Source organism: Ammodytes marinus (genome assembly GCF_949987685.1).
Source record: "Ammodytes marinus genome assembly, chromosome: 17".
NCBI classification, from domain to species: domain Eukaryota; kingdom Metazoa; phylum Chordata; class Actinopteri; order Uranoscopiformes; family Ammodytidae; genus Ammodytes; species Ammodytes marinus.
In genome coordinates, this window is record NC_137221.1 from 2,015,023 (window position 1) to 2,027,669 (window position 12,647).

Genomic DNA, 12,647 nt, shown 5'->3' on the forward strand with positions numbered 1-12,647 from the left:
CGTAATGTTACAGTATTTGCATCAAAGCCGTAATGGTAATATAAATTGTTTTAACCGCTGTGAATGCGTCTCCGGTGATTGTGTCGGTTGTAGACAGAAACTAACAGAGGGACTCGGATCACTGGACAGTTCCTTTAGTCGTGCAGTTTGTCTGCCGACATGGCACTGTGTTTTCAGGCTCGAGACATACAATCAGATCGCGGAAGTCTTTCCCATTGAAATCGCTAACGAGGGGAATATACCCGGTTATTATTTTAGCCACAAACCACAGTTCTTCTGCGCGGCGGCTCACTCGCTCACTCACTGGCAAGATCTCACGGTGAAACGCTGCTATGCTCGGACGAAGCCATTGTGTGTTTCTAAGGTGATTTAACGTCATAGTCTTAGACGAGCGTTTGACTTATGCTGCATATTTTGCACTGCATTGTCAATAGTTTGAAAAAATGGTCCCACACCGGACTCTTATGTGAAGCTGACACTTCATGCTGAAGTGACGCTCCTGCAGCGCGCTCACGACCAGACGTGAACTCGCATACACGGTGAAATCTCCCATTAAAAAAAAAAACGGCATAACCCCCTGATTTTCGGATTTCTATTCTATTTTTAAAGTCAACTTGAGCGTAAGTGGAAAACCGGTCATTCGGTCGACACATTCACATCCCTAATGCATATAGAGAAAGTAATAAAAACTGCCTACCACACCACCAAGACTGATCAGACCTTCAACTCTTATTTTTCCCTATGTTTGATCATGACTTCTGCAGATGAACTATTCATTAAACTGCCCAAATTCAAGAATAAAAACAATAATCAAATTACTGGACTTTAAAATACTGGCCCACCCCTTCCACGTAGGCTTCAAATTCAATATGTTTGCCTGGTTTTATATTATGTGTATGAGCAATCTCAACATTTCATATAATTAACTAAAAGAAAAATAACCAAATCTAAAGGGAATATCTATACTGTTACAGTATAGATATTCCCTTTAGATTTGGTTATTTTTATTTATTTTTCTAATACATATTATAATTATTTACACTAAATTATGAAGAAAATAAAAGTGTGTGCAGGGCCAGTGAAAAGATACAAGGGGCTAGTAAAACTCGGATCCACTGGCCCGGTGGGCCAGTAGGAAAAAAAAGTTATGTTGAACCCTGTAATTGCTGGCCAGCTTTCTGCATGTCTCTACTGGTATTTTTGCCCCTTCATCTTTGGCAATGAGCTCCAACTCTTTCAGATTGGAGAGTCTTCCTGCCATCACCCTGATCATTAGCTCCCTCTACAGATTCTCAATCGGATTCAAGTCAGGACTCTGGCTTGGTCATTTTAAAACGTTAATGTGTTTGTCTGAGAACCATTTCTTCACTATTTTTGCTGTTTGTTTTGGGTTGTTGTCCTGCTGAAATGTCCAATGGTGCCCAAGGCCAAGTTTCTCTGCAGATGTTGTTGTTGAGAATCTTGATGTATTGCTCTTTTTTCATGATGCCATTTACTTTGATTAGATTCCCTGGTCCATTGGCTGAAAAACACCCCCAAAGCATTAGGTTCCCACCACCATGTTTGACAGTGGGGATGGTGTTTTTAGGGTTGAAGGCTTCTCCTTTTTTATGCCAAATGAAGGATACATCATTATGGCCAAACAATTACATTTTTTATTCCTCTGACCATAAAACAGAAGACCAGAAGTCTTCTTCTTTGTCCAGATGAGCATTTGCGAAGTCCAAGCAAGCTTTTGTGTGCCTTATCTGGAGAAGTGGCGTCCTCCTTGGTCTACGTCCGTGGAACCCAGCAGTGTGCAGTGTCCGTTGGATTGTCTGCCTAGAGTTACCATAATCTTGATGTTGCCTTGATGTTACCATAATTGCACTGCTACCAGCAGCGTGTTACAACTAGAGCCAAAGCCTTCATGGGCCCTCTCAAAACGACTATTGTTAAATATCATTCACACAACTAGTGTGTTATGCTATTGCCTCCGATGTCCAGCTGGATGAAAATAGTAACCAGCGAGGTCACGACCCTGCTAGTGGGGTCCGAGGGTATGCCCCCCCCCCCCCGGGAGATTTTGTTTACCTTTTTAAAGTGAAATGCATGAATCTGGTGCACTTTGAGAGGGAAATTAAGAGGCTAAATCTGAGGAATTTTGTGTGAACAAATAATTTGGAGACACTGGGTCGGATGAATTAGAAGCTATTGAAGAAAGACACATGGATTTTCCATAAAAATATAAATTTTAAATAAAATATTATGCAGGGTCCTCTGGGATGGGCTTGATGCTCTCTTTCTTTTACAGGACATGTTTCTGTAATATAATTAATGCATTTAAATGCAGTGAGAGGAACGAAGCAGAAGGCAAGGCAAGGCAAGGCAAGGCAAGGCAATTTTATTTATGAAGCACATTTCAGGCACAGGGCCACTCAAGGTGCTTCACAGGGTTAAAAGCAAATAAAGAATACAAATACAAAAAAGGAACAAATTTAAAACATGGATAAAAATACAACATTTAAATAAAAAGAATTAAAACATTTTACCAAAAAAAAAAAAAAAATTACAGGTTAAAAGGGAAACAAGAAATTTTTTAGACCCAATTTAAAAGAGCTGAGCGTCTCAGCGGACCTCAGACTCTCTGGCAGTCCGTTCCAGACATTGGGCGCATAAACGCTGAATGCCGCCTCTCCCTGTTTAGTCCTAGCTCTAGGGACTTTTAAAAGACCTGTCCCAGACAACCTAAGGGCTCTGGGCGGCTCATAACGTATCAGCAGATCAGTAATGTATTTTGGCCCTACACAATTTAAGGCTTTGTAGACCATCATCAATATTTTAAAATCAATTCTTTGAGTGACAGGAAGCCAGTGTAAAGACCTAAGAACTGGGGTAATGTGATCTACTTTTTTGATCCTAGCGAGGACTCGAGCAGCAGCGTTCTGAATTAGCTGAAGCTGTCGGATAGATTTTTTAGGAAGGCCTGCAAAGACACTATTACAGTAGTCAAATCTACTAAAAATAAATGCATGGACAAGTTTTTCTAAGTCCTGCTGAGACAGTAGCCCTTTAATTCTTGATATATTTTTAAGGTGGTAGTAGGCTGACTTAGTAATTGATTTGATGTGTTTTTTGAAATTCAAGTCTGAATCTATGACTACTCCAAGATTTCTAGCTTGGAGTGTGCTTTCTAACATAACAGATTTAAGATGTGTCCTGACTTTTAATTGTTCATCTCTGTTACCAAAGACAATGATTTCAGTTTTGTCGTTGTTTAATTGAAGAAAGTTTTGGCACATCCAGTCATTGATTTGTTCAATGCACTTACTTTTTGCTTGGATCGGACTGTAGTCTCCTGGTGATATGGTTATGTAAATTTGTGTGTCGTCTGCATAATTATGGTAACATAATTTGTTCTTGTTCATAATCTGAGCTAGTGGGAGCATGTATATGTTAAACAGAAGAGGCCCAAGAATGGAACCTTGGGGGACCCCGCATGTAATATTTGTTCTCTCGGATGTGAAATTGTCTATTGATACATAGTAGTCTCTGTCCTTTAAGTATGATTCAAACCAGTTTAGTACAGTTCCAGAAAGTCCAACCCAGTTTGCTAGTCGATCTAGTAATATGCTGTGGTCAACTGTGTCGAACGCAGCACTGAAATCCAATAAAACTAATACAGAGCTTTTGCCACTGTCTGTGTTTAAGTGGATGTTGTCCAGCTATCTTTTTTTCCACATATGAGGCTGAAATAGGCTATAGACTGACTATACACAGTGCATGGCAACTGAGGGCAGCCCCATTTTCAAACTCAATACACAATGTGCATGCCATGGACGTGAAGGTGACGTGATCAGTTAACCTTGGATTACCTCCCAGATGAACTGATTAAATTATTAGGCTATTAACTATCTACCAAAACATTGTATTCCTTTTTTTGTATGATAATTTACATTTACACAATATGATGTTGATATCAAACACACAAACTAAAAAAAAAACTAAAAAAAATAAAGATATAATTTTCTTTGGAGGGGGGGGGGACAACGAGGTGGTCACTGCTGACCAGTGACCACTATAAGCGGATGGGTAACTTGGAGGCAGGCTGTCCTGCCCACCCAATTAGAAACAATGCATGGTAATCAGGTATATTCTATAGTATTAATTAATTGTCTGATTTTTTTATTTGACATTTTCTTGGACAGCGAATAAACAGGTCTGTCAGATAGTGGGTCTGGACTTCCACCTAAAAAAATAAAATAAATCTTCAATTTTGATTGGGTGGGCAGGGCGCACATTTGAGTGGACCGAGCCCACCCTTGCCCCTGTCTACCGCCGGCCCTGCTTGAGACGTTGCCTCCAGCAGAGCTAAGATTAACCAGGATGGCCTTGGTGGTGATCCTGGGATTCTTGTTCGCCTCTCTCACTATCCTCCTGGCCAGTACAGGTGTCACTTTTGGCTTCCGACCACGTCCTCTAAGATTTTCCACAGTGTGGAACGTCTTGTATTTTTTAATAATACTTTGCACTGTAGCCACAAACTTGCCAGTTTGCAAAGGGTATGAATAATTTGGACATGCCACTTTTTGTTCAAATGTAAATAAAAGCTGAATTTTTTTTTTTTACACAATGATGCCTCTTGTACATCGTCTTATTATCTTTAGGGAGAAGCCTGTGTCATTTCATATGGAGAAAAAGCTTGCTGGTTTCATAAAAGTAACTTTAAGTTAGTAATTTGCCAGGGGTATGAATAATTTCGGTTTTGACTGTATATGGTGACAAGTCTCACTGGACTAGGCTTCATGGCTATTAGACCACTATTCTAAGCTCTGGGATACTTACTGTCCAAGTTGCCCAACTATTATTTCTACCAGCCTACACTAATCCAGCTGGCTTGATGCAATAAAGAAACAAATTGGTACATAAAAATTCACCACTGTGCAAGAAATGAAGTTATAATTCATTATTATATCATTACTCTCATCACCAGATGTCCATCAGCTGCTTGTGGTTAAGGAAGAGGAGCCACCAGAGCCCCCACACATTGAAGAAGAAGATGATGAAGAGAAAGCTCAGTCCTCACAGCTTCATCAAAGGCAAACTGAACACATGGAACCAGCAGCTGAAGGAGAGGACTGTGGAGTGCCAGAACCAGCCAGGAACTCACATCCAGATCCACATTTACAACCTGAGACTGAAGACCAGCCTGAAGACTCCTCTGAGACTGAAGACAGTGTGGATTATTCTAAGGAGACCAGAGAATCTCAGTCAGGTTTAAAGGCTCTGAAAAATAAAGGGTCTGAAAGTGATAAGAGACGTAATTCCGGAGAGAAACGATTAAGTTGCTCTGAGTGTGAGAAAAGTTTTAGTTTTAAATGTTGTCTGAAGAGACACATGAAGCTTCACACTCGACAGAAACGATGGAGCTGCTCTCAGTGTGGTAAAATATTTAATGTTATGTGTAATCTGAAGAGACACATGATGCTTCACACTGGAGAAAAGCCATTTAGTTGCTTAGTTTGTGGTAAAACCTTTATACAGAAGGGAAACTTGACACTGCACATGATCGCCCACACAAGAGAGAAATACTACAGATGCTGTGTTTGTGAGCAAAGATTCACTTTGGATAGCCAACTCAGAACACACAAGTGTTTAGGTCGTTGGTCCTCACAGCTTCATCAAAACCAAACTGAGGAGAACAGAGAAGCAGAGCCTGGAGCCAGCAGCTCAACTGAACAGATCAACCTACAAATGAAAGAGGAACCAGAGGAACTGTGGAGCAGTCAGGAGGGAGAGCAGCTTCAAGATATCACCACGTTCCCCTTCACTCCTGTCCCTGTGAAGAGTGAAGATGATGAAGAGAAAGCTCAGTCCTCACAGCTTCATCGAAGACAAACTGAACACATGGAACCAGCAGCTGATGGAGAGGACTGTGGAGGACCAGAACCAGCCATGAACTCACACCCAGGTCCACATTTACAACCTGAGACTGAAGACCGGACTGAAGACTCCTCTGAGACTGGAGATCGTGTGGATTATTCTAAGGAGACCAGAGAACCTCAGTCAGGTTCAAAGGCTCTGAAAAATAAAGTGTCTGAAAGTGATAAGAGAAGTAACACTCGACAGAAACGATATAGCTGCTCTGAGTGTGAGAAAAGTTTTGGTAGAAAGACTCATCTGATGAGACACATGGAAATTCACACTGGAGAAAAGCCATTTAGTTGCTTAGTTTGTGGTAAAACTTTTATACAGAAGGGAAACTTGACACTACACATGGTTGTCCACACAAGAGATAACCCCTACAGCTGCAGTGTTTGTGAGCAAACATTCACTTGGGATCACCAACTCACAAGCCACAAATGTGTCGGCCGTCGGTCCTCACAGCTTCATCAAAACCAAACTGAGGAGAACAGAGAGGCAGAGCCCGGAGCCAGCAGCTCAACTGAACAGATCAACCTACAAATGAAAGAGGAACCAGAGGAACTGTGGAGCAGTCAGGAGGGAGAGCAGCTTCAAGATATCACCAAGTTCCCCTTCACTCCTGTCCCTGTGAAGAGTGAAGATGATGAAGAGAAACTTCAGTCCTCACAGCTTCATCAAAGACAAACTGAACACATGGAACCAGCAGTTGATGGTGAGGACTGTGGAGGACCAGAACCAGCCAAGAACTCACATCCAGATCCACATTTACAACCTGAGACTGAAGACCAGCCTGAAGAATCCTCTGAGACTGAAGACGGTGTGGATTATTCTAAGGAGACCAGAGAACCTCAGTCAGGTTTAAAGGCTCTGAAAAATTCAGTGTCTGAACGTGATAAGAGAAGTAATACCGGAGAGAAACGATTAAGTTGCTCTGAGTGTGAGAAAAGTTTTAGTTCTAAAAGTTGTCTGAGGAGACACATGACGCTTCACACTGGACAGAAACGATTCAGCTGCTCTCAGTGTGAGAGAAGATTTAATGATATGTCTAATCTGAAGAGACACATGAAAATTCACACGGGAGAAAAGCCATTTAGTTGCTTAGTTTGTGGTAGAACTTTTACACAGAAGGGAAATCTCAGAATACACAAGTGTTTAGGTCGTCAGTCCTCACAGCTTCATCAAAACCAAACTGAACAGAACAGAGAGACAGAGCCTGGAGCCAGCAGCTCAACTGAACACATGGAACCAGCAGCTGATGGAGAGGACTGTGGAGGACCAGAACCGGCCAGGAACTCACATCCAGATCCACATTTACAACCTGAGACTGAAGACCAGCCTGGAGACCCCTCTGAGACTGAAGACATTGTGGATTATTCTAAGGAGACCAGAAAACCTCAGTTAGGTTTAAAGGCGCTGAAAAATAAAGGGTCTGAAAGTGATAAGAGTAGTTATACTGGACAGAAACGATTCAGCTGCTCTCAGTGTGAGAAAAGTTTTCATATTATGTCTAATCTGAAGAGACACATGAGAATTCACACGGGAGAAAAGCCATTTAGTTGCTTAGTCTGTGGTAGAACTTTTACACAGAAGGGAAATCTCAGAATACACAAGTGTTTAGGTCGTCAGTCCTCACAGCTTTATCAAAACCAAACTGAGGAGAACAGAGAGGCAGAGCCTGGAGCCAGCAGCTCAACTGAACACATGGAACCAGCAGCTGATGGGGAGGACTGTGCAGGACCGGAACCAGCCAGGAACTCACATCCAGATCCACATTTACAACCTGGGACTGAAGACCAGCCTGAAGACTCCTCTAAGACTGAAGACATTGTGGATTATTCTAAGGAGACCAGAGAACCTCAGTTAGGTTTAAAGGCGCTGAAAAATACAGGGTCTGAAAGTGATAAGAGTAGTTATACTGGACAGAAACGATTCAGCTGCTCTGAGTGTGGGAAAAGATTTTATGTTATGTCTAGTCTGAAGAGGCACATGATGCTTCACACTGGAGAAAAGCCATTTAGTTGCTCAGTTTGTGGTAAAACTTTTACACAGAAGGGAAACTTGAAACTACACATGGTTGTCCACACAGGAGAGAAACCCTACAGATGCAGTGTTTGTGAGCAAAGATTCCCTTGGGATTACCAACGCAAAAGACACAAGTGTGTCGGTTGTCGGTCCTCACAGCTTCATCAAAACCAAACAGAGCAGAACAGAGAGACAGAGCCTGGAGCCAGCAGCTCAACTGAACACATGGAACCAGCAGCTGATGGAGAGGACTGTGGAGGACCAGAACCAGCCAGGAACTCACATCCAGATCCACATTTACAACCTGGGACTGAAGACCAGCCTGAAGACTCCTCTAAGACTGAAGACATTGTGGATTATTCTAAGGAGACCAGAGAACCTCAGTTAGGTTTAAAGGCGCTGAAAAATACAGGGTCTGAAAGTGATAAGAGTAGTTATACTGGACAGAAACGATTCAGCTGCTCTGAGTGTGGGAAAAGATTTTATGTTATGTCTAGTCTGAAGAGGCACATGATGCTTCACACTGGAGAAAAGCCATTTAGTTGCTCAGTTTGTGGTAAAACTTTTACACAGAAGGGAAACTTGAAACTACACATGGTTGTCCACACAGGAGAGAAACCCTACAGATGCAGTGTTTGTGAGCAAAGATTCCCTTGGGATTACCAACGCGAAAGACACAAGTGTGTCGGTTGTCGGTCCTCACAGCTTCATCAAAACCAAACAGAGCAGAACAGAGAGACAGAGCCTGGAGCCAGCAGCTCAACTGAACACATGGAACCAGCAGCTGATGGAGAGGACTGTGGAGGACCAGAACCAGCCAGGAACTCACATCCAGATCCACATTTACAACCTGAGACTAGAGACAGTGATGATGATTGTACAGCATAAGTTTATACTTTCTGTAAAATAATGCAGTCCCCTCCCCCCTCCAGTATTCAACCCCCCTTCCCCAACCTGTCCCTCACCACAAAGCAGGTGAAGGCTGCAGGTCCACATGGCATCAGCTTCAGGGTTCTCCAGTCAGACCAGCTGAGGACATGAAGCTGATCAGAAACACCTGAACAACCAGCAGAGAGAGGTCTCACTCTGTGAAGACATTGTGTGAGATAAACATCCAGGAAACAGACACTGAGATTGTTAGTACCTGGGATTGTTAATATGTTTCTATATTGGATGTCCATCTATCATATAGAAATGTACCGTATATTTAGACCTTTTGCCTTAGTGCGGTTTCACACCTGCCTTGATTGATTTAATTGAATCCAACTTGTTCGTTCTAGCCTTTGCTCTGGTTTGTTGTGCAGCCATCGTATTCGTTGCAAAGCAAACAAGCGTGGAAGACTTTGTGTGAGATGGGTGTGTACTCCATTCATCCTGTCTTCAATTAGTTATTCATTATTTTCTTGAAGAAACCGGATGCTTTTCTTCTGTTCACAATCTTGTATTTCCCTATTGATAGATCCTCTCCAGCCTGGTTGCAGAGCCTCTCTCTTCTCTTTTGATCACTTTGAGCTGAAGGCATTTTGAATATGTGTGTGTGTGTGTGTTTGTAATCACATACATCGCTCATGAGTGATTTTGACCCAAACTATACTTCAAACACAACAGTTCAGTCTTCACACTAACCCTAACTATTCCCCTAATGCTGGGCTTACACTAGAGGACTTTGAAAATACTTTTAAAGACTGAAAGACTGAAACCCTCTCGCATCTAAAGACAATCAACTCACACCTGAAGACAACTAGTCATTAGTTTTCAGTCACAGAGTGAGATTTTGAAAAGACAGGGGGTCTCATATTGCAAGACTACAACTAGATTCCTTTTGAGATTAATATTATTTCCGCAAACGCGATTGTGATTATTTAATAAAAAAAAAAGTGAATTCAATATTCCGAGCCGGGGACTTCCTTTAGTTATTTGACCAGCTTCATTTACGGATCTCGTCCCCCAATAACTTTAACTCCTAACCCTAAATTTGACGGTAAAGTGTTATGGTTGCACGGCTGTCAGCCTGGTTCTCCAGCCGAGGCTGCTAGGAAAAAGTGTCCGAAATAAGTGCCTACACAGGCAGACACAGGTCGCGACTAATGCCGCTCCTCCTGCGTCGTGCTTGGTGCATGTGAGAGTGTGACAGTGTTTACGTCATTTCGCTTGAGCCAACCCCTTAAGACTAACGATAATATCAAACCTGTTTGATAATGTCGGAACGTCAAGACGGGAAGAAGACTGGCTGAAATCGGGTCGGATGACCACCTTACACCAAACGACTGAGATTACGGGCGTGCGCCACAACTCCAGCACGACTCCTGTGATTTCAGTCCGACATTGGAAGATTGTCTGCGACTGTCAAATCGCGTGAAAAGTTGTGTAGTGTATGCCCAGCATTACCCTATATATTCTACATATAGTGCATATTAGGGGTGTGAACGTTTACAAAAATGCCTAACCGTGTACACGACAAATTTTTTTCGTGTACACGGTTAACCGTGACGTCATTGTCCTCGTGCCCCCGCCGTCTTGTAGGCGCGCGCGCGCACACACACACACACATACGCGTTCGTTCGCCTGTAAACACACAATTGACATGAACTACGCTCGTTTACACACCTCTTATAATAGGTCCATGGTACACACACACACACACACGTTCGCCGTCATAATCGCGCTTCATTCATTTCCTGATTAATATAGCCTATCGCTTTCTACATGTCCACGTTAAATGCATGTTGAACAGGTGTTATAAAGTTCGGGCTACTTACGAGCGTAGTTCACGTCAACCGGGTAACTTTAATCTTTAGGTTATCTTTCATCACTCTTCCGTGGCTGTGAGTCGAGCACCGGCACCGCGACTCCCCGTGTGTGTGTGTGTGTGTGTGTGTGCGCGCCGATACACACACTCACTCACACACACTCGCCGAGGGACAGACAGATTCTCGGCAGACTAGCTTTTATCCTCCCCAATTAGTTTATTAGTGATGTAAAATCAATAAACGCGTGTCTCCAGAACATATTTAAAAAATTTGAAATTTGAAAGAAAAAAAAAAAAAAAAAACGGTTTTCGTTTATTGATTTTTCCTAAACGGTTATGATTTACTAAACGGTTACACGTGTACACGTGCACACCCCTAGTGCATACAGAAAGTATTTACATCGCTTCACTTTATCCACATTGTGTTATGTAACTGCCGGGAATAAGTCAAGATTCGATAGATTCTTTCCCTCAAAATTCTACACATACTACACTATAATGACAACTTAAAACAAGTTTGTTTCTAAGATTTTTGCAATCTATTAAAAAAAAATTAAGAAATCACTTGTACATAAGTATTCACAGCCTTTGCAATCAAGCTCAAAATTCAGTTCAGGTCCATTCTGTTTCCACTGATCATCCTTGAGATGTTTCTAGTAAATCCAGTTGTTTGGACATGATTTAGAAAGGCACACACCTACATAAGGTCCCACAGTTAACAGTGCATGTCGGACCACAAAACAAGCATGAAGTCGAAGGAATTCTCTGTAAACCTCCAAGATAGGATTGTCTGGAGGCACAGATCTGGGGAAGGACACAGAAAATGTCATGCTGCTTTTAAGGTCCCAATGAGCACAGTGGACTCCATCATCCATAAATGGAAGAAGTTTGGAACCAGCAGGACTCTTCATGGAGCTGTCCGTCCCTCTAAACTGAGTGATCAGGGAGAAGGGCTTTAGTTAGGGAGGTGGCTAATAACCCGATGATCACTCTGACACAGGTCCAGGGTTCCTCTGTGGAGAGAGGAGAACCTTCCAGAAGGACGACCATCACAGCAGCATTCCACCAATCAGGCCTGGTAGAGTGGCCAGATGGAGGCCACAGCCCGCCTGGAGTTTGATAAAAGGCACCTGAAAGACTCTCAGACCATGAGGAAAAAAAAGGTTCTTGTCGGTTGAGACCAAGATGGAACTGTGGTGGATTTAAATGGCCTGTATTCACCAGAGCTTGCTGAGCAGATAGTCTTCAAGGTTAGAAGGTCACTGGTGAGAGACGAAAACACCTATGTAAGGACATGTGTTCGACTTGTTGTGATGAAACGATCTGTCTATTTGTAGAAGATTAAGACGCAGAGAGATATAAACGCAGTACGGTAACCGTGGTAGCCAAGCGGCTTCTCAGCCTGCTGCTACCATGCTCCATGAAATCCTTTTGTAAAATGTCCTGATGGAATCTTCTGAAATAAACCTGACACTGATGAAAAGTCCAGTCTTTGTCAGCCATGGAGAAGATTCGGCTACCACAGAACTCTTTGGCGTGAATGCCGAGCGTTATGTCTGGAGGAAACCAGGCACCGCTCATCACCTGGCCAATACCATCTCTACAGTGGAAGTGCTTTGAGTTCCTTCTGTATGCACAGTAAGCTAGTTCTGTTTTATTGTAACATTGTTTTTTTTTAAATTCTTGAACTAGTTTAGTGTTTATTGTTTGAACCAACAGATTAAAACTCCCTGTGTGTGTTTAAACTCAACTGGAAATAAAGTGGATTCTGACTCGGATGGTTATTTATTTATCAGAAGAGATGGATGTATTGATTGATTGATTGATTGATTTCTTAGATCATCATGCACTAGCAGAATATAATACATTAAACCTGGACTGTGGAGGGCATGAGCAAGCTGTTGTGACATTAATGTTTAAATTTGTCCATCTGGAATAAGATGTAACATCATCATTTTGACTAGTCGTAATT

At 42.3% G+C, this 12,647-nt stretch overlaps 1 protein-coding gene across 1 annotated transcript; it reads left to right on the forward strand.

Moving 5' to 3' along the window:
- Positions 1-7,499: 7,499 nt before the first annotated feature.
- LOC307264040 (uncharacterized protein) lies at positions 7,500-8,987 on the forward strand (the record flags this gene model as incomplete). Its single annotated transcript, XM_080045365.1, has 2 exons — positions 7,500-8,725; positions 8,902-8,987. The coding sequence occupies exons 1-2, from the start codon at positions 7,606-7,608 to the stop codon at positions 8,985-8,987; spliced, it is 1,206 nt and encodes a 401-aa protein (XP_079901491.1). The 5' UTR covers positions 7,500-7,605.
- Between the last annotated feature and the right edge of the window lie 3,660 nt (positions 8,988-12,647).